At 41.5% G+C, this 26,775-nt stretch overlaps 1 protein-coding gene across 1 annotated transcript; it reads left to right on the forward strand.

The window, feature by feature from the left end:
- The first annotated feature begins 1,441 nt into the window (after nt 1–1,441).
- mkxa (mohawk homeobox a) lies at nt 1,442–26,399 on the forward strand. Its single transcript, XM_068304502.1, has 7 exons — nt 1,442–1,542; nt 2,677–2,954; nt 5,086–5,245; nt 7,439–7,592; nt 10,615–11,016; nt 25,881–25,914; nt 26,059–26,399. Exons 2-7 carry the CDS (start codon nt 2,779–2,781, stop codon nt 26,258–26,260), a joined length of 1,128 nt encoding a protein of 375 aa, XP_068160603.1. The 5' UTR covers nt 1,442–1,542; nt 2,677–2,778; the 3' UTR covers nt 26,261–26,399.
- Nucleotides 26,400–26,775: the final 376 nt, after the last annotated feature.

A 26,775-nucleotide genomic window follows, 5' to 3' on the forward strand; every position in this document is an offset into this window, starting at 1 on the left:
AGAGATTATTTGGATTAATACCTGAATTTTTTTCTCTCAAAGTGACAAAGTTCTGTTTATAGTTCATTCTCATGTCTGCAATTTAATGTTTCGCGCATGTGTTTCATGCATGTGTCTTTAAAATGTTGTCCTGAATGTTGTGATTGTATAGTTGATGACTGATAAGTGCTCCTCCAAGAAGGAGCACCTATCAGTCACCATCTTTTACTGGGATCACTATTATAACACCAGTACCAGTGGATCAGGTGAATGAAGATAAGTTAAAAAGCACCTGAGAGAAACAAAGATGGTTGGAATCAGTTCGGGGCTGTGAGAATTCGTACAAACATACCAGACATAAACAATACTGTGGGGTGTTTAAGCTTCAGTCATAAAAAACAAATAAACATGCAGACTTGTTCTATAGTGATAGGAACAAATTATACATTTTGTCTGGATTTGGTCTAGATTTTTAACTGCATTTAAAGATGTCTTCACCTCAGTGGTTAAGTTATCTGTTCCAAACTGTTCTTTAAGCTAGAACAAGTTCCCCTTACATAAATAAAATAAAATAAAATAAAATAAAATAAAATAAAATAAAATAAAATAAAATAAATAAAAAGTTTCTAATGTGTTATGTTGTCTGCACCCCAAATTAAAGGTCAAGTAAAAGAATTAAAAATCTCTAATTCAATACCTTTTTCACATGATCATTGTACTTAAACAAGACACATTTTGCAAAAGAAATCAAATTGTGTTTGTCCTTTCCCAAAGCTATGGAGCCATTGCCAAATTACAGTAGATGTAATTTATTATTATGATTATTATTATTATTATTATTATTATTATTATTATTATTATTATTATTATTATTATTATTATTATTATTATTATTATTATTATTAAGTCCTGGATCTTCCCCTGCTGGTTGGTTTATTCTTGAAGCAGCTCAAGAAGCAGTGCAGCTGTTTTCCAATGCTAATCTAACTAGCAGCCCTCAGTCTTCATAGTAGCAATGAATAAAATGGTGACATCATTTTTCACTGACCCTCCACCAGACAACTAACAACCACATTTCACAAACTATGTGACTGATGTGATGATTCATCACCAAACCAAGATGTGGACAAACCGATGGAAAACATTTCAGAACATTTCAGGAACATGTCAGAAAGTTGCCCCCACACTGGGGTGTTCTAAGATCTTTTTAAACCTTAACATTTTCAAGTCCTTCCAGTTTCAATGATTTGGACAGCCAACTTTTTGCAGTGTGATGCTTTCCTCCCTCTCTTTCCTTGCGCTTCCCTCCGCCCCAGAACCGGTGTAAACCATCATCAGTATGTTCGCAGGCTCGGGCTGTGTGCTAGGAAACATGAGCAGGGGGGGATATTCAGAGTCCCGGGCGGCGCCGCGCAGGTCTCCGGATAAAGCCGAGGAGGAGACGGCGGTCCGTGCGGTTTGAGCTCAGGAACTCAGGACGGGAACATGTGAGCAGGGAATGGGCGACTGGAAACGGGATTATTGTTCTACACAACAGAGACACGCAGGAGGCGCCCGGAGCCGGTGAGTGACCGATCCACGGGTGGGTGAGTGGGGACGGATGAATGGAAGGGAGGGATGAGGAGATGCGTCACCCTAACTCTCACCTCAACTAACTTTGAATGGGCATCATGAAATAAAACCAATCCTTATTGGAACACTGGAGTTTAAAAAAAAATAAAAAATGAATATGATTTATACATTTTTTGCCAGCTCTATGACGTGTTCCTGTCAGTGGACATCACTGCGCGTCAGGCAGCGGTACATAGTGGGCAGCAGGCTGGTGCTGATGGCACCACTTCACGTCCACGTTTGCCGAGACAGATTCACTCAGCAGCCTAAATTCTGTGTGGAGACTGAGAGGGAAAAACAAGATGTGTCAGTTGTGGAGCCTGCAGGGTTGTTTGTTTTGCCTTTAAAAGGGAGAGCAGCAATCAAAATAAACCATCCAGGGTTTACAGACGTTCGACCACAGAGGAGCAGGGCAGAAACAGTCAAGATGCTCGGACTGGACTTTTTTTTTTTTTTTTTAAATCAAGTTTTTGGAATATGATCCACCGTGTGTGGGGATAATAATTTATGTTTTAATTTGGCTTTTATTGAGAGAGAAACAGTATCCCATATAGTTTAAAAATGAATGAATGAATAATCTGGTATGTAGACAGGGGTTTTTTACGCACGATTTAAACCAAATGTTTTCATCAACATTATTCACAAGGACCTGCTTGCCTGTATCGATTTCTGCTTGTTATTTCCAAATATATAAGTGACATCGATTGCTCTCCAAACCTTTACATGAACACTTTGGATTTTTCAGGTCAACATAATTTATTTGTTATGAATTACGAAAGCAGTTGCAATTGTTTAGAAAGAGCGACCTTACAATGACGCATCACTACTGCACAATTACGCACGGTCCGCTGTAGCTCGACGTAGTCTGCCCTCTGTTTAATGAGCTGACTTGTGGTGGGGGTTGACTTATCAGAGTGAACGTGTCCACACAGAATTCTAAACACAATTCTGTTTGACTGGGGGGGGGGGGGGGGGAGTTAGTGCTTACAGAAGATATTTCAAGACCACATCACAACTTGTTACTTTTTCTGTTTAAACATGTTTATATGTGTTCCTCTGTTAAAATATTATACCCTTACTCCACAGCAGAGAGACGGGGACACCGTGACACATCGAAGGACGTCTTTTTTTTATTTTTCTTTTTTAATTTTTACGCATCACAACATTTGAGGGAATATCTGGCCAAAGATGAACACCATTGTGTTTAACAAGCTGAGCAGCCAGGTCTTGTTTGAAGAAAAGGCGAAAGAAGTGGAAATGAGCAGCAGAAATTATCTAGAAGTCATTGACGGGCAGCATCCAGACCTCCTTTCCAGCAACCAGACCATCAGGGACACCCAGGGCATCAGACACAGGCGGAGCGGGTATGTGGAACACTCTGCCTTTCATGCATGGCGGTCAGACATGTGTGGCAAGTGTTAACATGTGGATTAGCTGGAGTAGGGATTTTTTTTATTTATTTATTTTACCTGTACTAAAGAGTTTTGTCAAGCAAAGAGAATGGCCAGCGATGTTTTTAATCAGAGCTCTCCAGTTATCTCTCTGGCTTGCGCTCATAATTAAGACAGGGTTGTAAATTTTTTGTGCAGAAGAGGCTTCCTGTGTTCAATTCCTGCAGAATCACAGTTGTTGTTTAGTGTGTGAAGGAATCTTGTGTTATAACGCGTCATCTATTTAGATGACGCGTTGTACAGCTGTGCGTACTTTACGCGTTTACACAATAAGGGTGAATTTTACGCACGGATGAAATTTTTATCACGTCTAAAACTGTAACTTCTTCTGACACGCTAGTTTTGATTATTACCCAGTTAAACTTTTTCATGATGCAGCGGAGTCTGTTGTGTGATTATTTGCCGTTTCCCAATCTGGTCTTCATTTAGGTGTTGATGTTCACAGTTAATCCTAAAATTAATAAGTAGGTCAGCGTGTTCGGTAGCGTGCCTTATAGAGGTCTCCATCTGCTTCCAATAAATAAGTGTGGCCTTCAACGCTCTGTGTGGTCCAGTCAGTCACACGAGTGTTCTTTTTTTTAAATATAGATATTATTTTATTTTCTTTTTGGCTTGGAGAAGGTGTAAGAAAATAGAATGTAATTGAATTATTTCTATATATTTTCATATTTATCGGGCGCATAGGAGGGAGAGCAGAGGCAGTGGCCTCAAGGATCCCCCTCAAGGAGAAACCTTCAGTAGTATGAAAGAATATTGTGAGTTAGTGGACTTGGGTTTCTGTAAGGCGTCACCTCAAGGGAGGTATCAGGACTAATGAAGAACATTAAAATATTAAACACAGGTGTGTTGGAGTGTTTAAACTGAAGTTCAGAACACGGAGTAAGATGTCCTTTCGGATGTTCATACCGATCTAGATTACAAGGAAAATATTTGTAGAACATGAACCTCAGGCAGACTTGAGGTTAGACTAAAATATGTTACATCTGCCGTCAGAGGAACCTTTCGGTGAGATAAAGACTGGAGCAGAGCGCAGCACCATACTGACATCTACAGGTTCACAGAACCTGGAGTTAAGGTGACAAACAGCCCGGTGGATACACAGGCTGATTAGGAATAAACGTCACTGTTGGTGTATAAACCTCTCACTGCTTTCCTCAGGAACGGATTTATAGTGATGTCATCATTCTGATTGTTCCAGCTTGTCTGTCATCACCAAAGTTCTCTTATAGACGCTGTTGCTCGGGTTCAGTTGCTGATTTGAGACTCTATGCAGCCAGTCAGGATTGAGTATTTCCACAGCCCATGATGTATATATTTTCATTTCCATCCCAGTTTTTTTGTTTTTTATTAATAGTATTCTCTTTTTTTATATAGTACTTCTCTATTTAGGGACACAGGATTGTCGTTTCAGGACTTTGTCAAACTCTTCTGTGAAGCTTTACTGATCCAGTCCCTCAAGCGGGGAGAGAAATCTGTCAGTAATGTGAACCGGAGCAAAATGTTTTTTGTTCGTTAATTCTAACGTGTTAGCAGTTTGTGGGACATGCAGTGAAAAATAAACAGTGGCCGTTTTCCCCTCTTTCTCTCTCCTCCTCTGTCAGTCTCTCTCTATGACTCTCTCCCGTTTGATTCAACCTCTCTTCTCTTAATTGCAGTCCTTTGGGTGAGAAAATTGCACGTTGTATAGAGTGTTCACTTTATTTGTCATGACTAGCAGACAGCGTGCCGATCCTCCCATCGCTCAGCTCACAGAGACTCCGTTTTGGTTGGTTGACTCCAATTAGCAGCATAATCCTGGTTCTGCTGTGTGACCTGAAAACCAGAATTTAATTTGTAGAGGAGGTTTACATCTAGGCTGTTTACCAACATGTTTTCATAAAAATAGCTTGATTGTACTTATAAATGCAAAATCAGTTGACAAATCCTGCAAATTTAAAACTGATTTTGATCGAAAAGAACTAAAATATTCCTATATTTAAAGCCTCAAGACATTATAAGATCTGATTCTGCTCTGGCTGACGTTATCCTCCGTGCTCTTCCACAGGGGTCGTCCCAGCGGCAGTAAAGTGCGGCACAAGCGTCAGGCCCTTCAGGACATGGCGCGGCCCCTGAAGCAGTGGCTCTACAAGCACAGAGACAACCCCTACCCCACCAAGACGGAGAAGATCCTGCTGGCCCTCGGCTCACAAATGACCCTGGTTCAGGTGGGTCCACCTTTCATTTCCATGAAGCTGCTGGTGAGGTGGCAAAGACAGAAGCAAAAACTAAAATCTGGAGGTGTTTCTGTGTTCACGTATTCAATCAGAGGGGAAAATGTGGAACGTTGAAGACTCTCATTGAGTTTTTGTGTATTCATTTTGAAAAAGGTTTCGACTGAAGAGGCTACAAGGAGAAAGTTTCTTGAGCTTTTTATTTCACACTCGTGTTGTGGCGACGTGTGTTATTGCTGAAATCTTACAGCTGGTAAACCTACGCTGTACTTATAAACCTAAAGTATTTAATTTCTAATATGCTTGATAATTACAGACAAACAAAGGAGGTGAACTACTGGAGAAATGTCAGAATCTTTTTGTTGAAGAACAGCTTTGTATTCTTTCTTATTCTCTGGTTTCAATTCTTCTGTTTATCTTGAAGTCACATGAAGGTTATCCCAAGTCTGGTTGTTCGTACCGTAGTTCTCCACATGCTTTAGGTCTCTCGGTACCTTCTACTGATAAACCAGAACAAAGTGGACCACCTGACAAACTGACCACTGAGAGGAAAATCCAGTAGTGAATATGAATGTGTTTCATGCGTTGGGCTCGCAGCTGTGTGTGTTCAGTATCATCTGGCTGACAAGGTCACTGATACGGCCTCACGAAGTCTGCGGCGGCTGCTTTGGGCCGCCGGCCACGCTGCTTAATCTGGATCTCATTTTGGGTGCCTGATGGAGGTGTTTGTTTTGGTGAGGGTGAACAGAGTGCGGAGGAATGCTTTGTGTTGGACAGCAGTGAACACACACACACACACACACACACAGCCTGACACCAGTATCTATTTAAGCTGACACCAAAATACCAGCGGTGGGGTCAAAGGTCAGTGGGTGGGTTCTTGGAAGTGTAACCAGGGTGATGACAGGCAGGTAAATAACTTTTTTCTGTGGGTAAATATTGAATTAGTTGTTTTTTAGATGTGACTTTTTTTTTTTGTCAAATAAATGCCAATTAATTAACAGAAAATATTCTAATGCGTTCATTGTAAAGTATGTTTAATTACTTCTCAAGTTCAATAACATTTCTTCTTTTTATAGTTATTGATGGCATAAAAAATGATCTAAAACAAGTAATTTAAGACAACATTCCTTTTTATTTTATAGATTTTCTGACAAACAATTAAATTAGATATGAACAAGTCAATTTATTAGTTCCTAAAAGGATCTTAGGTGCTTGTTTCTTTGCCTGAACTACCCACTTCTTCCATTATTTAGTCCTAACCACTACCGCCGCCAGTAGGACACATCACTTCCTGTGTGGTTTTCCGTGGAAACACCCTCCGGTCACCAGGTGCTCAAAGCAACTACATGTCCTGTTTTAGTGTAACGGTCTATTTTTTCCCATGTAACTGGTACGTTATTCTTTGTGCTGATATATCTGTGCCATCTCAACACCACGAACCTGCCTGCATGAGCCGTCCCATGAGGGTCTCTCCTCATCTCCCCCGCTTGTGCGCCACAGCAGGGGGACAAAGGGACCTGAGATGGTCTCAGCTAACAAGCAGAAAAAATACTGGAAGAGGGGATCAGAAAAATAAGTGCTCTAGCATAAGGCTCCTGTCTCAGCACCTCTGTGAGGAACTTGAAGTCTATTGAGCATGACAAGTTATTCTACTATAACATCTAATGGTCTCTCTTCCCAGTGAAGAGAGCTCTGGCTGAAGTGTCTTTTTTTTTTAAAATTTTTTTACTGCATTTTGAAGACAGTGTTGGAAAAAATGTATGATGCACGAGTCCAGAATAAGCAAGGGGGGGTGGGCATTTTGGCCGGAGCTTTTGTTCATGAAATGTTGCTGGCCAGTCGGCACTTGAAGAATGTTAAATGTCTCCCTGTGGCGTTGATACAAAAAAAAAAGAAGCATGCTGGGGTGTCTCTGCTGAGCATCTGAGATGTTCTTAAAGATCATTTTTAGAGCCCAGCCCTGAAACTTGACCTGCTCTGTCTTTTGCCTGGAGTCTCACTTGGTTTTTTTTTTTTAAATAAGTCCGATGGCAGACGGTAAGGAGACTATTTTCTCGTGTGTGTTTGAAGGACAGTCGTTGCTTTGCTATGGATATAGAGGTGTTTGGACTCCAAACAGTCATCTGTGTTTCTATTTGCTGTGCCTTCTCCTCTCACTGGCAGTTTCCTCCTTCTGTCTCTCAGGTGTCCAACTGGTTTGCTAATGCCAGGAGGCGACTCAAGAACACGGTCAGGCAGCCAGACCTGAGCTGGGCGCTCCGGATCAAGCTCTACAACAAATATGTCCAGGGCAACGCGGAGAGGCTGAGCGTCAGCAGCGACGACAGCTGCTCAGAAGGTAGGGCTGGAATTGCAACTCCTCTTTTTCTGAGCTTCTTTCCAAGTTGAAAAAGATTTGAGAACAGCGGGGGAGTCACAAATGGCCCGTATCACAGCTGGGATACTAAAATGGGCAAAAAAACTCTGTGGCCCTGGACCTTAACAGACCATTTATATAAAAACTATAACAGAACCCTTGCACTGCAAACTGGAATCATAGTGTTTGAAAGATTTAGCGGTGCAGGAACCAGGGAGGGAGCAACGAGAGAAGCTCATGACTTTAAACTGTGACTCATGTCTATTTTGAGTCTCACAAATTCATTAAAATACACGACTCAAGTGATGAAGGAGCTCAGGGCTCCATTCAGAAACTTTTTACCAGATATAACTTCATTGTTCTCACTGAGAAGCCTTTTTAAATTAGTTATTTTTTGCACCAAAAACCATAAATGTGTGCTAAACTAGAGTCCCAAGAGTCCTATTGTCCTCTTGTGTTAGATGATACTGTGATTACATGATGTGTATTACTACCCGCATTTTGCATATAATTGGAGTTGACGTGTGGTCAAAATTAAGATTGCTGGTTTGCGTATAATGAAGCGTCCGGCTGACTGTTATATATAGACACTCTGAGAGGTCTTGAGAAAAGTTGGTTGTGTTGATAAACCTTTGTTGGTGTTGTTATTTATCCTCAGGAGCTGATCTGATTTTTGTTCTGTGCTTCCCGACCTCCTTGTCACAACTTTTTAGCAGGAAATAAAAATTCAAATAGAGTAACGTTTTCGCGCTGCTGTGTCAACCTGACAGATGATCACACGGTGAACCTGATGCTCTTTGTAGAGAAAGCATTGATGTTTCCTGACATCATTGTCATTATGTCCCTGGAACTCCAATCTAGCATTATAACATGAAATAAGGCCAAACGCCTCTCCCTCTGCGGCCGGTCTAAAGAGAGCCGATGCCATGGTCCTTGTTCTGGGTGCACATAAATGGTAAGTGTGTGATCCAGCAGGGCGGCACGCTGTCATTAAGACACCCCGCTGAGCACCTTCCATCTCTCAGCCTGCAATTGAAAAAATAAGACGCTCTCCGTCTGCCGTGTATTTCCAGCAGCTGCTGCTCTCTGCTCCCTGACGGTGATGAAAACATGGTTACGAGACAAAAAATAAACGATAGAACGTTACAGAACACACTCGCTCAGCAGAAGAAAGAGCAGAAAAAGAGAAGCGCTGTGGTGTCACTGATCTCTAATTACATTTCTGAGGAGGAGAGGTTGAGTGTGTGGCTGCAACAGGAATGTATGCATGGTGTTTGCTTTGTGTCCACCACAGGCCACTGTACCACCAGCGTATCTCCCTCACTCTCCTCCCTGTCACCCTCTGGTCATGAATCTCTTCTGACCCGTACGCTAAAGAGCCCTTCTTTTTTGAAGCCTATGCTTTCGTCCCAGTGGTTATTTACGTGGCCGTAGCCGAACCGACTGACTCCGTCCACACTCCCTCTTCCTGTGTGAAAAAGTTTGTCTTCTAGCTTCGGTAGCGAGCATCCGACTAGACATGCTGTCATGTGCTGTAGGTGTGAAAGGTGTGAAAGTTTAATTTAAAAAGGTGGCAGACCTTGATGTAAAAAGGATGCTGTCATGGGGATTATAACGACAGGTCAGATTTATTAACGCTCGTGCGGTTTCACAGGAGATGCTGAAGCGCTCGCCGAGGCCGACCTCAGACAGCACACGGGGAAAGGCGACCGAGTACGCTGCCAGCATGTGTTTCTGATATGTGGGAGCTATAATTTTAATTTGGCCCAGACTGAATCGAAAGTCCAACCTCCCCAATTACAAAATTACGGTCTTGGCAGGGAAAGTAACTAGAGTAAACTTCTCCCTGATTTCCCTCATGCCAGAGGATATCTGTTTTTTTCAGCCTGGTGTTTTATCTTTACTCTCGCTTTCTTTCATCAGGTACTGACCTGTGATTTAATTCCATCTTTTTCTGCTGTAGAGCACCCTGGAAATTATTTATTTCTGCTGTGGAATAGGAGGGCAATGTGCTCTTGATGGAGAGGAAATAGACTGCCATCAGTTATGGTTTGGTAATGCTTCTTAAGTCTCGGCTGGGCTTTCTGCTCTTGAGGCGGTGCCAACAGGAGGGCAGGAGCGCCAGGTTGAAATCTCCCTGCACTGGTATTTAGATTCAAGATTAGCTCAGAATAACCAGACTCTGAGTCAGTGGGGATGAACTTTGTTTCACTGGAAAAGCATTTGCTGAATATAATGCATATGATTGTTGTGTGCATTTAATGCATCGCAAAAAATTAACTCCCAAGTTTGCACAAGCCATCGTAGTGGATGTGTACCCAGCTGGTCAGTAGAAAACAGGACTGCAGAAGCGTTTCTGCATAACGTTGAAACTTTTACTTTCCTGCAAAGGAAAACACGCAAGATTCTCATTTTCTTTCACAAAACTGTGTTTATCTGTCATCAAATGAATCAAACACACATTATTTCCACGTTATTAAACGCGACAGACTATTTTTACGTGTCTCTCCACCAATGCTATTGCCACTTGGTTATGTCAGAATCACATGCATGAGACTGAAGGTGTAGAGCCGACTACAATAGAAGTAGAAGTGGGAGAGGGGGGGCTGTTGTTTGGAGATGATAGATATTTAAAGAAAATTATAACTAATGGTATTTGTACATGAAAGACACGTGTCTGGTCAACTTTCCTGTATTTCTTATTGAAATATCGTAGAAAAATAAAAGAAAATCAATTCTTTTTAACTTTGTGCAACTTTTTTGTGCAATTATGATTATTTTGAAGTCTCTGGATGCCTGTAGAAATAGTTAAAAAAAATAGAATTATCATCGGCTTTGGCATAAGCATCAGTTCCAGGTGAGAAAAACAGTTGGAATAGAAGTAAATATTCAAGATGTATGAGTGTGAAAATACAAGGAAATATTGTATTTTTCTTTGGAAAATATATTTCACTGTGCATCTAAATGATCATTCAATGACTTTTTTTCCCCCTTGAATATTTAGATGGGGACAACCCTCAGAGGACACAGAGCAGCCCAGAGGAGCTCAACAAACCCATGTACCAGAGCGTGATCAAGAAGGAAGGCTCGTCCATGGTGGGCATGGCCATGGGGATGGGGATGGGGATGGGGATGGGGATGGGGATGGGGATGGGGATGGGCGCGGGGCTGCGCTCAGCCGTCGAGGCGGCTTCGCTGGCCGAGGACTACGTGTCTCCTCCCAAGTACAAGAGCAGCCTGCTGCACCGCTACCTGAACGACTCGCTGCGCCACGTCATGGTGGCCAACGCCGTCATGGACGCTCGCAAGAGGAACCACTCCGGCTCCTTCAGCTCCAACGAGTACGACGACGAGCTCCTCTCACCGTCTTCCTCCGAGACCGAGGCGAACTTTGTTTATCGGGCTGGTAAGGAGCCACATTTCTCAGATTCTTTCCTTTTCAAGACTCTTCTTTTATACACTTGTGTTCTTTTTCTGTCCCCTTCCATCTGCACATTTTGTTTTTAAATCCTGCAGCTGGTCCATTATTTCCAACTGTCTGCCTCTCAGCCTCGTGTCCCTTTATCACGCTGCTGCTGCTGCTGCTGCCTTCTCACGCCGCCCCACCTCCCTTCATTTAATATATTTAGTAGATGTGGAGACACAGACGTGCTTCATCATCAACAGACATTCACATAAACACAACAGACCCGCCCCTACAGCTGGGCTTCACACACACAAAAAACAGGCTCTCCAGTCTCTCACCCACTTAAACCAGAGCGGTGAAAGAACCCCCCACCCCAACCCCAGCCCGCTCCTCTGACCTGGCTTTAGCCGGCCAGACACAACAAGGCCATGTGGAGCATGCTCACTGTCAGACTACTGTTTGGCATGTCTTTCATCCTGCCATGAGGTCCCGCTGAGAGGCGAAAGGCAAACGGCTCCTGTGCTTCGGGTCTTGGCGAACCAAGTAAATGTATTTCTTAGACAAAACAAACACCACTTTAAAAGAAAAGTAGAAAAATACAAACTTGAATGATGTGCCGTACAGGACAGAGTTGTATCTGTTGATGTAGATCAGTGGTTCTCCTGGTAAGTATAGTAAAATGCATCGGCCCTCCGTTGCTCATTCTCCCCAGAGAAAGACATTTTCTGTCATTAATTTCTGTGCAGAATGAAAAACACATTCCAGAGTGAGACAAAGCCAGCTGAAGTAACTCTTTTATTATCCGTTTCCATCCAGACGTGTGTTTCTGGATTTTGACACCTACTGTAAGAAAACAACCCTTTTTAACATCATCTCATCGATTTAATTATCACCACATGGGGTTTTTTTTTATATTTTGACCTCTTAAATTCAGGTTGGATTGTTGCGCTTTTTAAAATCAGTGACGAGCAAGTAAAGTAATGGAGGCACAAACTGTAAAATAATGAGCAGATGTGTACAGGAATGAATATGATGATGTCATCAATTTAGAGAACACAGACCTGCATACAGTCAGATTATTCTCATTATTCATCAAGTGCGGATCTGTTTGAGTTTTTTCCACAGAATTAAAAAAAAAAACAAACCTGAAGATGAAGTCCTATTAAAAACAGACACAAATCTGTCGTAACTCATTAATTACTGTAATAGTATTGATTAAATCAAGTGTCATTTTTGAGTAAACATTCACTTTGAGCCAATTATTCATGATCATGATCTATATTTTCCCCTCAGTGGAGACAAAACTCACTACAAAGACATTTTTGAGCTGTGAACAGTCGAGGTCAGTCCTGTCCAGGTTTTTATGCTGGTTTTTGTTCATGTGCCCACTTCACTTCACTTCACTTCACTTCACTTCACTTCACCCAAGTGTTTCACTGTTCAGCATCTCCCACAGGGGGCAGATTTGAAGGTGTGGGTGTTGCAGGAAGGGGGATGGCTCCGTGTGTGGACAAACGTGGTTCATATTATGAGCTTGAAGGAAGCATCGTGTGTGTGTGTGCGTGTGTGTGTGTGTGTGTGTGTGTGTGTGTGTGTGTGTGTGCGTGTGTGTGTGTGTGTGTGTTAGGTTTGTGTGAAATGAATCAGTTGCAGTCCTCCTGATCAAAAAACGTGGAACCCTGTGACCTGAACGATCGGCGGCCTTTTCCGCGCTGAGTCGCCCTTTGGGACTTACAGATGGAGAAATAAAGAAATAGACGGATGGACCACGTGAGACTTATAACTCCCTCTCTACTAGACTTTAATAAGAGAAATCCCACAAAACGGATTAATTCACCTGGCCAGCCTGATGTTTTTAATAGAGAGTAACTATTTTATCTCTATGGTTAATATAATTTCTTGGCGCTGACATCTCCCTCTTGGGTTTCTTGGGCTCTGGCACCTTTACAGAAAGTGTTACTCTGTTACATGCAAGAGAAGATTTTGAATCCACACATGGAAAGTTCTCTGAGGCGGTGTTGACTCATGGGATCGAACACCTGCTGGGGCCCTCTCGATCCGATCTCCCAGTTGAACAAACGAAACAAAGAAAAAGTGGAGAAAATTAAATTTTAATTCCACATCTGATCTCGCCGACGCAGACAGCAAATGAAAGAGGCTGAGAGAAATAATTTTAAGCTCAGGTTTACATCATTTCCTGTGTAGTTTTTTTCTCCTGTGACTGCACATTCCAGATATTTTTGCAATGAGCACATTTCTCATTTAGAAATAGTTTTATTGTGTTTTTGTCAAAGAAAATCTTTCCTTCGGTAGCAGATTTTGTCGTAAATCTATAGTTTTATCAGTTATGCAGTAAAAAAAAGAGGGAATGAATTTGATTTAAGATGTCAGGATGTTCCACCTGCAAAAAAGGACGTTTTTGCCAGGGAGGAAAAGGATGAGTTTGAAAGAAAGAAGAGACAAGTGTCTTTTGATGTATTATTTTGACAAATTCCTGCCTGTAAAATATATTTGATTGGTCAAAGCAGAAGTGGCGTGCCTGGCAACTGTCATCCCATTGGCTAAAGGTCCATTAATGGAGCGGCTGGCTGTTGTTGAGCCCACACTGTTATCTGTGACTACAGAGGGCAGTCAGACGTGGCAGGAGATGGAGAGTGTAGATTTACCCCAGTGGAAAACTACACTTCTGCTGGCTTGAAAGGACTCACATAAACACTCACGTCCCATTCACGAGCCTCATAGAAACACACGCACACACACACACATCCAATGCAAACATCCACATGAACACACACACCTACAGTCCATTGCCTGTGGGGATTTTCATTGAACACAAGGAGCAGTAGAATTCCATCACACATGCCAGGGGTTTCATGCCAAATTACCCTTTAATGGGATATTAAATGGCAGGAATCTGGCTCAATGTTTTTCTTCTTGCTCCGTACCAGATTTCGCCCCGTCCGATATCATATGGATCATTATGTACCGAATAACTTCCAACGTTTCTGCGGACGGAGACTGAGAGATCTTGGTCAGACGTTTTACACGAGGCTGACAGTGGCGCATTTTCTCAGGTTCCCTCCTTTGTGGACTCTGGTTACGGCTGGTTGCAGTAGCCCCATGGTTAATGGAGAATGCTTGCCAGTGTTGCTATTGATGTGGAAAAGTACAGATAGCTGAAAGCAAGTTGCCACCAGCAAGTTTCCAATAGGTGTAATTAGATTTTTTTTCCTGCTTCCCTTTCAAAAGTGTGCCTACTAAATGAACGTAATGACGTTTAATTACTCTGTAACCACACTAGAGGCTCTGTAGCCTAAACGTTGTAAACATGCTAAATCTAACTAGCCCTAAGGCGGAATATCATGGGGTGTAGACTGACAAAATTCCATGGTTGTCATGAAAAGCCTCCTGGTGGCGCTGGACAAAAAATATGTAATATAAAGTAGGGGAGAAGCCCTGATGCTGCGCCGCTAGTGGCTAAAATAGATGTAGAAAGCGTCGTCTACACGCTACATGGTATTCAATAATCAAACAAGATGTTTTTGAAAAAAAGTGTCTGAAAAATGACACAACCATCTGCAGCTGTGTTGTTAGCTACAGCAACACAATTTAAACGCTGGTCTACAAATTTTGGTGCTGGTGAATGTTTGACTGTACTTTCCTAATTTAGTATTTTCTTCAGGTATTTGGTCATAAAATATGTGATTGGATCATGATGTGTGATGAAACCATAAGGAACGACCACAACATGGGTTCATCTTTGTTCACCCCTGAGCAGCTGATATTTCCTATATAATGGTGCCTTTTTATAGGTTTAGTATTTTTATCTTACTGAATTGTTATTTTTAATTCTTTTTGAATTTATTTTAGAATAGTACATCGCTAAATCCAGACATTTATTATTTTATAATATGTCTTTTTATTTATTTCAATTTAGGGATTCATCTTGGGGATGTTAAATGATTTTTTTTTTTTTAATGAGTGTGTGTAGATGAGAATTCAAATAATCCCCATGGATTATGCATAATTTCTACTCCAATATCAAACACAGGCCTGCATCTTATATTGTTACTCAGTTATTTTACACTCCATGTAAATATTTAGGGCAACATTTTACAGGAGAAGACATTAACATATCAACCTCCTGCCTCTAATCAGGAAAAGCAGAAGTCTTGAATTAATAAATTATATAAACCTGAGGAATGTCTGAGCAAATCCATCATGGTAGATGGATTACATCATAATAGCTTTGTGGCAGTGATGCAACCTTTTACGGCTGAAGTCTATATTTACAACGTCAAATAAGAAACACATTGATCCCAAAAAGTCTCATGAAATATCAGAATTAATCACCAACACTGACTTTAGGGATTTAATGTCTTTTTATGCATTAGAAATTCTCTGACCTCATTCATTTACGCAGTTTTATCAACTGTTAAATGACGTTTCATGTTTAAATATCCAGAGATAAAAAAAATAAAAAGGTTAAAGCTAACACCTTTAGGTCTTGGTTAATTTAAAAAAAAATAAAAATTGAACGTGAATATCTTTCCTTGGCTAAAATTTGTAATTTATTTTAATGTCATCTGATTTCATTAGTATTAGTATGAAAGATATCACTTTGAAAATAAGTGCTCTACTTGTACTAGTGTTTATTGTATTTCACATTAACCAATAAGACACAAAGCAACATTTGTAAGTCATGTTCTGTTCAACACGTAGTTTCCCTTTGTGAGAACAACAGTCTTTGACAGCGAAGGACCGGAGGGCCTTCTGAAATGAGGTCACAGCGAGTGCCAGACAGTTATTGAATCCTGGAGAGATTAGTGGCTCTTAAGGAGCTCCGGAGTCGTCCAGGTGAATGGAAGAAACGCAAACCTTAATGTGGAAAAAATCTTCAGATTTCTCCTCTTGGGGTAAAAAAAGGTAAAAGATCCGATGTTTGTTCGTGATTAAAAAAAAAAAGAAGATTCCTATCGCGGCTGTTTTCGTGTTTTTCACTAACGAGACATGCTTAACTGGATTTCCTTCTACGTTAATGTCGTTCTTGTTCCGTCTCCAAAGAGAAACCCAACTGTGATGATTTATACAGCAGCTGTTAGGAGATGGTAACTGTTGTGTCTGATTAAAGATTTCGATGCCAAGTTTGCTAACACATGAACAGCAGTGTAATTTACTGTAAACCGCAGAGAAACAGTAACGACAGCGCCTGACACCCGGTGACAATCCGCCGCTCCCGGACAGTGATAGATGAGGACTCCTCATCTTACGAGCCCAGAGATGTGGACGGACTGGCTGCGATTCGCTCTTTCCACAGCTTCATAGGAAAGGAGGAATGGAAGACAGAGGGAGGACGAGGTTGGGGATGTTGTTCCAAGGCAGCGGCTTTTTGCCAAGATTCACTGGGTTCAGGTTGGGCTTTAGGGCTCGGCGTGGAAGCGATGAGATGAGGCAAGGGATCCACTTGTTCCATGCAGAGTTTGTCCAGCAGTGGCCTGTTAGGAGAAGAAAGACTGCCTGGTGTCAGACACGAAGAGACAAAGAGACTGTGGGTGGAAGAAGTGTGTGTGTTCTTGTCTTTCTTCTTGCTGTGATGGGGAGAGGAGGAAAATCCACCAGAGTGAGAACAGCTGAGCTGGCCTCACATAATTAAGGGGCCATTTTAGGAATGGGATTTGGATTTACGGATCGCGTAGAATAACAAACCGGGGTGAGGACAAAGGTCACAATCATATTTTTTCACATTTTCATAAGTTTGTTCACAGACCCCTTAGCGGTATCTGGTCATGTACGTTTGCCAGCTGAACCAAAAGATCTTCTTCAAACTGTCTCTGAAATTCTTTTTTTTTTTTTTTTTTTTAAATAACAAAAACCACATTGATTTCGAATATGTGACTCATTTTAAACACCAGCAGCAAGAGAAATCCAGATGACTTTAGTTAAAAAGAGGAAACAAAGTCATCAGTTTTATTTATCTTGCTGTTCGGATTTGAACATAACTGCTAGATATAAACAATAAATAAGATCTGAATACTTAATGCTTAATGGTTGCTGCATTTCTTCTGTTTTTGTTCAAAATAAAATGGTTGGAGTTTTTGGGAAAAAAAACAAAAACTGCACATATGCTGTGTTAGAAAACCGTTCAATGAATTTGTTGCTTATTATGACTTTTTTTTGGATACATTTGTATACAGTAAAAGTTCTCTAAAAATTAAAAGAGGTCATTCTGAAGATAATCTGTGGATTATCTAGAGTTTTTGAAGAGGAGTCACTTTTACATTTCTAAACAGTTCAATACCAATCTCTTTCTGTTCAATTCAATCATTCAAGCAAGAATGGAGGGGTATAGTTGTAGGACTTTCCTGATTGTGCAGATACACAACATTTCTGTCCGAGTCACATTTTCATCAACACTGGTGGTTGTTAAATAATGAAGACAACAACTCCCATGATGCCATGCTCTTTCCATCTTTCACTGTGACATTCCCAGATGCAGAAATCACTGCTTTTAAAGCCTTTTGAAGTACAGTCATCCCTTGTTAGCCAATAGCATGCGCCTACGGTATCACATGACCACCTACTAAAAATCTGCAATGAGGTGAAGCTGGGCATCTTGAAGCACGAATGTGCGAGGGATTACTGTACTCCTGATTAGTAACAAATACTTTTACCCCATGAACATGGATACAGATGCTGCTCTGCCCTGGTTAGTGTGTGTCTGTGTGTCAACAGAAGAACTTTATAGAAAAGAGCACGCTCTAAAGTCGTTCCTGTGATGCAGCTGAAAGGCTGTGAAGGCCCTTCTGGGTGTGGCTAGTCCGACGGTGGGAACCGACGGGTTTTGGCAGACGAGTAGTACAGTCCTGGCACTAAATAGTGGTGCAACTTCATGTGAATGGAAAAGGTGCACGAAAAGACAGACAGGAAGAGAAAAATCTGAGATATTGGCTTGGGATCTCTAAACAGAGGCTGGGTGTGAGGACGGCAGCAGACTGAGACAGTGTTGGGTCCAGCCATCGTCCTACAGGGAAGTGTTAGCAGACAAACATCAGCACAGACACCGTTTACACGCACTCCCTAATATAGAACTGGAAGAGCGCTGTATAATGAGCCTCTCGACCTGATCGTTTTTAAATCATCAGCACACCAAGGAAACACAGCTGCCTGCCTGGTCAGCGCAGCCACACCGCCCCGGTCCGCATTAAACACTAACTGTTTCCATTTTAGAAAAAGCGAGTGGTGTCTAGAACAAAAGGCTGCCACTGTGTGTTCCCACGGGACGGAGAGAGGTTTAATGAGAGAGCGGAGGTGTCACCCATGAGGACACGGAACACACACAGAAATCCCCTCAAGGGTGTGAGAGGCCAGTTACCAATGAGGGGAACTGCAGCATAATGATGCACTCAGTGCAGCGCAAGCATATCATTTGGCCTGCAGCAACCAGAGAAGGATATTTCTGAGCACATGAAAACACTTAAAAATCTGAATAATGTTTACTTGTGGTTTGTGCTTTTTTTTTTTTTTTTTTTTTTAATGTGTGTCTTGTGCGCCACAAAGCAACATCCCCAATGGATGTCACCCAGAGACCTACGATGAAACGACCTGACTTGGCAGATTCATTCCTGCTTCATATCTTTTGGTTCCTGTCGAAGGAATGAAGACAGGATCATCTGCTCTTCATCAGGGGGTCCGGCGATGTGTCCCCCCAGTCGTCATAAAGTCGATGATCATCTGTCGACTCTCCAAATCCTAAACTTCCTTTGTGTTTGTCGCTAACACACACGGAGAGGATGCCGGTTTGTCATGACAATGTATTTACTTCTTTGTCGAGACACGCTTCTCGTTTTGGCTGCTTTACGGGGCCCCTGATTACACTCTGTTTACTGGCCCTCGTAAACACAGCGACAACCTGGCAGTGTTTAAACGTCTGAAACGCTGTCATTATTTCTCCATCTAGCAGGATGACAAAAAAGCGTAATGTTCATTGCTAGATCTTGGTTATCTGCCCTGACTGCAGCCACACCAATGTGTCATCCTCTGGGCACACATGGAAAGAAAGCAACACAGAAAAAAAGAAGTGAAAGGAATGGGGGACTCATTTCTGGGCCGTGGTTCGGCCTGGGTCTGGTCTGTCGCTTTATGTATGTTCTGTTTTATAGTGAAAGAGCTGATTATTCAATATTTGTTTAAGTAATGGAAGTGTTGTCAGGGAACTCATAGGAGGATTTAAATTTGTGCCGCGCATGATTCCCTTGGCTAACAGAGTGGAATTGACAGTCCTATTCTTTGAAGCCTCAGACTCAGACTTGTTCACCACCCGTAGAGACGGATGGGGTGAGAGACGGGGAAAGGAATGGCAGGGAGGGGTAATATGAAAGTAGAGTTGGCAGAGCACAGGCCAGTAGTGTGCCAAGGCATCTCTAACTTCATTTACAGACTCTTCCTAGCATTAGAGATCATTCAAGAAATACTTATAAAAGCCCTGGAGGCAGAAAGCATGAATGGTTGCTCTGGGTCATATCTCAGACTCAAGACTGTGGCTGGGGTCAGTGGGAAGTCAAAAAAAAAGCATCAGTAAACGTCTCCCTATGCAGTCGACATCTCCATTGTGGTTTGAGCCAGAGAGACGGCTGAAAGTGACCGAATCCATGCAGTCATACGTCTGCTGTAGTTTTATCAGCACTGAGCTGGGGGTGAAGTGTGGCTGCAGCGTGATTCATTTTCTGTGGACCTGATTCATCCTCAGGCCTTCACTGGAATCAAAGAATCCACATAACAAGTCTGCTGTTTGTAATTCCACTCCGGTTCTCATCGAGTCCTCAAGAGGAATGCTGCTTATTTCCTCATTCCAAAAACTCACTCAGGATTTTAATGTATAAGTTTCTTGAAATGGTACAATAATCTTTTAATTCCCTTCACAGTAAATGGATTTCACCTTTTGCCCAGTGTCGTGACTTGAAGGAAAGGATTCATGGATTGTTGTACTTTATAGATCGGTTTTTCAAGCTTCATTGTCAACTCACTGGAACCGATGGTATCAGTGATTTTTAGCTTTTTTCTTGATTTAGTCAATTAATAACTTTAGTCACATGAAAACAGAATTTACAGTTTCTCTTTGTTAACACGTGATGGTCTTCATTAGCAGATTTACTTCAACTCAGTTTTCAAGTGATCTATGTAAGGAATTTTGGGTGTTTCCTCACAAACAGGATGTTCTAGGTTTTAATCTTACCTTAGGGTGTTCTATGTAAAGTTTGATTGTTAAAAATGACAATTTTGCACAGGATTTATCCCTTTAGCTTCCCCCCACATTCCAAAACAGGCAATATCAGTGAAGAGATGACTCTAAATTGAGTTTCAGTGTGACAGTGAGCCTGAACGTCCCCGTGATGGAGTGGAAAACTGTCCAGGTTATCACTAAAATACCCCTTGATTCTAAAAGCATATGTGGTTTTTAGCATGAATAGGTAATAGAAAATAGTATTAATTTGGGATGAACGAGTACACCTCTATGTATCTGTATCTGTTCACCATCTAAATTATCTGTATCCGTATCTGTACTTGGAATAGGCAGGACTTAAAGTGGAAGTGGGTCTGGTTTGACCTGAAATGGATGGAGATTAAATCTGTACATTATTTTAAGTTTGAAATGGATGTGGATTGATCAGAAGTGACTATATGTATTGTTTATTTTAAAACTATTTACAGAACAGCCTCAAAATTGATATTCAATGCTTTTGACCAAAATAGTTCCTTTACTATTGTGATCAAAAGCATTGAATCTCAACTTTGAGGCTGTTTCTGTTTTCATTTTGCATTCATGAGTTCAACGCATGCAATAGGAAAATATGAACTACAACGTATGCATGAACAAGAATTGTTATATTCTGAGGATTTTCCTTCAGCTATGCCAGCTGGGATAGGCTGCAGCTCCCTGTGACCCGTGCAAGTGGATGAAGCGGTCAGGAAAATGAATGAATGAATGAATGAATGAACGAGTATTGACGAGTTTTACTCGTAGCATGCTCGTACTCATCAAAAATACCTTTTCCGTACCAGATACTCGTCTGAAACGAGCAGCCGGCTCAACCCTAGTATTAAAAAAGAGTAATAGTCATAAACAAGGTTTTAGACGGAAAAATGCTACATAATGTTACAAATAAAGATCAATAATATTTTTTTGAAAAGCAATAAAACCTATGTTCTTGGCTAGAGTTACAATTAGTCAGTATATTACTTTCAATGTTAATATCAATATATATTTTAACTTATGTCCAGGAATCATTGGGAGGTGACACAACCAACTTCAATAACTTCCTGTCTAGTCGTTCTCACCTGATTCCAGTCTTCATGCTAAGCTAAGTTAAGCTAAAGCTGCATTAGGAAAAGCCTTGTGCCTCTCTCTCCTGCTTTCACATCAGTCTGCCAAGCCCTCCACCAAATGTTTGAGCTCAAATGGCAGCAGAGGGGTTAGTTTCCCTGTGAAACGTAATGCCTCATAGAAACTCACGTTCTGATGCATGAGACTCTCTAAGACTCCAATCCTCCACCTGATGGATTGTCTGTTCAAAGATGTCTTTTCAGGGCAGAAAATCTGAGGGACCTGCAGCTGGACCTCATGACACAGAACAAGAGCTTGACCTTAGTGCCAACCTGAAACAGATGACCAAGACTGTACACCACTATATCCTCTATTCTCGCCACTATTTGTCGTAATTCCTTTTTTATCACATTGAATAGAGTATCAATAAGCTTGAAGGTCTGGAGATAATTACCGTCTGTTTGGGTTGTAAACGATTTCAAACGGAGGAACAGCAAATGTTTCCAAAATCGAAGACTTCCATCAGAAAGTTTGTACTGTCTCTGAAATGAAAGATATTTCACTCTAGGTTGTCCAGTTTGACAGTGGAGCAAAGAGGAGGTGTAGAATCTTTTTTCACTCAAACCACTGGAAGTATAATTAATTTAATGAGCCCTCGGCTCGTTCTGTATAGTTCATACACATACATGCATGCATAGCAGCGATGTCGGTTTCCGGCCACCAGAATGTAAGTAAATAAACATCTTTCAAACATGTCAAACTGTTCCTTTAAATCCTGTCCTTCCTCTGACCTGTGCTGGACTTTATTCTGATGTTTTCATGGTGGTTGAATCATTGTAAAAAAGACTGAAGACTTATTTTTGGCAACATGTGATTTTTGGTAATGTAATTCTGTCACTTAGCCTTAGTCACTTTGGAGGAGACCACCAACTAAAAGCCTGGAACGCAAATGTCCTATAAAATGTTTCTGTGTGTGTGTTTGTGTTTATTTGTCTGCCTAATTCAGGCCAGTCGTCGGTTTGTGCAGCAGGGCCTGCCTTGTTTATTGTTGTGTGTTGCTAACAACAGCTCCAGATGGTAATGATGATAGTAAACCATTCTCTTCCACAGTCGTCTGAACAGGTGTAACCCCATCCTCTGTCTAATTTGTCTGCCCCCGTTTGTTTTCCTTCATTTTCACAATCTGCCTTTTTTTAAAAATTTTTTAGGCTATTCCACTTTGTCTCCCTATTCCCTGTGATGTTAAATGAGTTAGGTTTTTTTTTTAATTTTTTCAACATGAAGCCAGAAACCATCAGACGTCTTAGCTTTCCCCTTTGGCGGCCCGTGAAACCCCGCTGTTAGCGAGGCCCAAAGGCAACAGCATTGTGTTTTCAGTAGCAAAGTGGTAAAGCAAAAGAATGGAATAATGGAGATGAAATATTAGAAAATAATGAAGGAAATGAAGAAGAAAATGAATGAATAACGGTCGTCAATAATTCATCGGGAATTTATTGAGCCTTTGGAATCATTCTTGTTTTAATGAATGATAGTTTGAGATGTTTTAGGCACAGTTTTTGTTTGCACTGGCACATTTCCAGATCCAGAGGTTCAGGTTTCCCAAGGGAAAGGAGTTGTTCTACCTCCAAGAAGAGGACTGGGAGACCCTCTTCCTCTCTTCCTTCTTTGTATCTACACCTTCTCCACCTGCTAGAGACATTGGAGGGCACTGTTAGCATGTTTTGAGTGGAGCATCTGGACAGTGGCCGCCTCACATGCACTGGAAACACTTAAAACTGTGGATGGAAAGACTCACACCCTGCTCAGCCACAGTGACTACACAACACAGAGACACTTTGTTCTGCACGATGTTTGATGTCGCTGCTCTTGACCTTCACATTGCTGTCAGTGACCAATCAGTGCACTGAAGACTGCAGCAGTCAGCACTCAGCTAATGCATTTTAAACAACACATAAAAAAAACTGTCCGATTGGCCTGTAATTACAAAGCTGTGATTATAGAGAGTGGTGCATATTTTTTAATCAGGATCAATCTGCTTCCAAGCACTGGCAACAATCAAGTAGATATAGATGGAGTGCAGAGGATGCTCCACAATCTGAGAAGAAGAAAAAAAAAAAAGCTAAAAAAAATAGAGAGTAAGGAAAATATGAGATGAAGAAGTAGAAGAAATTAAAAACAGCTTTCAAAAATGTTGAAGACATAGCTCAGAGTCGGCATTTAATAAAATGTAGATGGAAAACATTACATTTGATTTGGCTGACCTGCACAAGAACAGAATACCTGGATCAGAGGGTATAAGAGTAAATTGTTACAGCAAGGCAGAACAAGTGGAGGACACGGGATGAGGGATCTGAGGACAATCAATAGAAGGACTCACTGATAAAGCAAAAAAGAACAGCAGAGTGTTGTGGTCTGATAAGAATGTGAGGATTTTGTTGGAAGGCTTTGACGCACTGAGACCTAAAATCTCCTTCTGCGGTTTGTACTGGGGTTATCATGTCCTCATCTCCCTCTCACATGTGCACACACATCTCTTTTCCATCTAAGAACCATCAACTAAAGAACATTGTGGCGAGACTGTCTCTCTTCGGAATACACCAATTACATAGCGAACGAAAAACTACAGAGAATTTCATAATGAGACCAATATTCGGACTGTCAGCGTGGGTCACGCTACATGGGAACATTTTTTGGAAAACAAGGAATGAACAGAGCAAGGTGTTGATAATAATTACACACTTTCAGCTGCCTGCAAAAGCTGGAACACTGGATCCAGAGCTTTGGAAAGTCTACATAGGGCTTTGGCATTGTGAAAGGTGTCGAAGCAGAACGGTACAATCTTTTGTATGCTTTCTCTTAAGTCTGAGGAGTTTGGCCGTCCGTCTCTACGGCTGTCTGCTGTGATTTTAATCCCCAGTGTCCTCGCTCAACCTTTTCAAGTCTTTTCCGACAGGCATGGGAATAAAATTCCAGTGAAATAGAAGGGTTGTAGATTTTCATTAGCAGGAGGTAGCACTGAGGAACGCTCCGGTAATGACGGCGTAAGGAAGGGGCCCATAAACCAACAGCCCACGTTGATGCATCATGTGGTGTGGCCGGTGCAGGAGAATCAACATTATCTGAGTTAACTTAATCGGAATTAAAAAATAAAGCCAAATGTTAAAAAAAGAAAAGAAAAAAAAGTTTATTGAAAAATAGATTACAATCAAAACGAACTGAAATTCACAGCATACATAAGGAGGCATTGGTGTTTATGTTTATTACTAAGTCTGAGCGACTGAGTCATTTGTATTAAATTGTTTTTATTACCTCATCCAAACTTCTTAAATCCCATTCCTGAAAAATATCCCGTACTAAAAAGAATTAAGCTAAATACTAAATGAAGACAGATCATTTTTAAACATTTAGAGCTCAACCATAATGAGTAAATCCAGAAACTACACTGAATCTAAAATATTTACGACAAAAAAAAATGTTTAAAAAAAGCAATGAAAAGTACCAAAGTACAATAACTCTGGTTTCTGGCTGTGGTGCCTGTGGCGGCACATCTGGCAGGGTGAACAAAAAAAAAAGTCAAAGCAGGAAGCAGAAACTCATTGGTGAGGCGAAGTGAGACAAACTTCATCACTTCAGACGAAATGGAGATTTGCCCTCTCCTGTCGGCCATTCATTCACCCGTACCCGGTCACGATCGCACTTCTTAAAAGCTCACCGGGTTTAGCCTGAGACGTTAATTTAAAGAAAAGCGCCTGGAGGCTGCTAGAAAACGGCTAAAAAATCCAGATGCTCCGCTTTCCTCTAATGCCTCATGAAACGCCAAGCCTGTGTCATCATATTCACTGCTGGGCATGACTTACCTAACGCTGGACCCCAGACAGAAGGCAGGTTCAGCACATACACACACACATTTACCCACCCACACACACACACACACACACGACATGCATATGGCCGTCGTCTCCAGCAGCATGCTGAAGTAAACACACTGGTTACCCTGAAGAGAAGTCTCATTGTTTAATGACTTTGCTATTCCCCGCTAATGTTTTACATATGAGACAGAGATTGCTTCCATTTGAAGAGACTAAAAAAAGTGAGCAGACATCCATCTTTCTCTCGCTGACTCACTTGCTTGCCTTTTCATTCCCACTCAAATCTTTTACGCTCGGTCGTTTTCGATCTGATTTCCTCAGACAACTCAATTACGCTGGCTGGGGCCCATTTGTTTTTGAACAAAATATTAGAGAATGGAGTTTATGAGTCATAAGAAACATCTTTCAACTCGATCCGATTACTCACCTTGTTTCATGACGGCTTCTTGCGAAACGCCCTTTGTGTCCAGCGTTTCAGAAAAGAGAGAAAACAGAACAACACATGTTTGCACTGGATATGTACACACAGTAGACCTCATAAAACCCACACACACACACACACACACACACACACCTCTGGAGTCGGTATGTTCAACCAGGTTTCAATAAATCCTCATTGACCCCAGAGAACTTAGAGAAATTAACCTTTTTTTTCCCTCCTCTTGTGCTTCCAGAAACCACAGATCATGGATCAAGTAAATGTGACAAGTGAGTGGACTGTCTATTACCTTGCAGGCCAGATCAAATCACCTGTTATCATTCATTATGAGCTGAACTTGACCTCTAACTCTGCGGTCTCTGTTTTGTTCTTCTGTGTTCGTGTTTTTACGTGCTCGCGTTCATCGGCGGCAGCGGTGGCGTCGGTGCTGCGCAAAAGGAGAAGGTGAAGGGCAGAGACGAGACGTACTGGAGGGAGATCAATGCCGCCATGGCCTTGACCAACTTGGCGCAGGGGAAGGACAGCGCCTCTGGGACCACCAGCTGCATCATCCAGAAGTCCTCCCATATAGCAGAGATCAAGACTGTTAAAGTGCCGCTGATGCAGAAATACTAGTCCTGACGTCATCCTCCCATTCCTCTATGCAAACCAGCAAACATTCCTGTTTCAGCAAAACTCACCGGAGTCCAAATAAAACCCCCACCCGATTAAGAGAATGGAAGGCGAACTATTGTTAAAGGCAGGGGGGGGTTGTTCGAAGGGCAGAAGTGTTCGACAAAAAGAGACGTTTCATTCTTTTTGGTTGTTATTTGGTATCTAAAAAAGTGAAAAGAGAACTTGACCATAATGATCCTTGCTGGGTCGACGTGCAACAGACGAGTGTTGATGATGGTTTAACTGCAGTGTTGCCTAGAACAAGACACTTTTGTAATGTTAACTTATTTTTGATGATCTTTTATTTCTCCTTTTTTTTTTTTTTTTTTTTTCATGTTACAAAAATTTGTATTTTGCCAAAGTGCCTTTATTATTAAGCAGATAACTCACCGACTGTGGTCAATGCAAAGCACAGATACTGAGACGTTTCTGGAATCTGTGTTGGAATATTTGACAACGTTAAGAGTTGGGGTCAC

The sequence above is a fragment of the Antennarius striatus genome, chromosome 20, assembly GCF_040054535.1.
Source record: "Antennarius striatus isolate MH-2024 chromosome 20, ASM4005453v1, whole genome shotgun sequence".
In the NCBI taxonomy this organism is placed as follows: Eukaryota; Metazoa; Chordata; class Actinopteri; order Lophiiformes; family Antennariidae; genus Antennarius; species Antennarius striatus.

What these genes read in the sequence shown, in the direction of transcription:
- mkxa (XM_068304502.1), top strand. Translation starts at nt 2,779, where the DNA reads ATGAACACCATTGTGTTTAACAAGCTGAGCAGCCAGGTCTTGTTTGAA. An exon ending in CACAAATGACCCTGGTTCAG is followed by an intron (nt 5,246 to 7,438) that starts GTGGGTCCACCT and finishes TCTGTCTCTCAG; the next exon opens with GTGTCCAACTGGTTTGCTAA. An exon ending in GGATCAAGTAAATGTGACAA is followed by an intron (nt 25,915 to 26,058) that starts GTGAGTGGACTG and finishes CATCGGCGGCAG; the next exon opens with CGGTGGCGTCGGTGCTGCGC.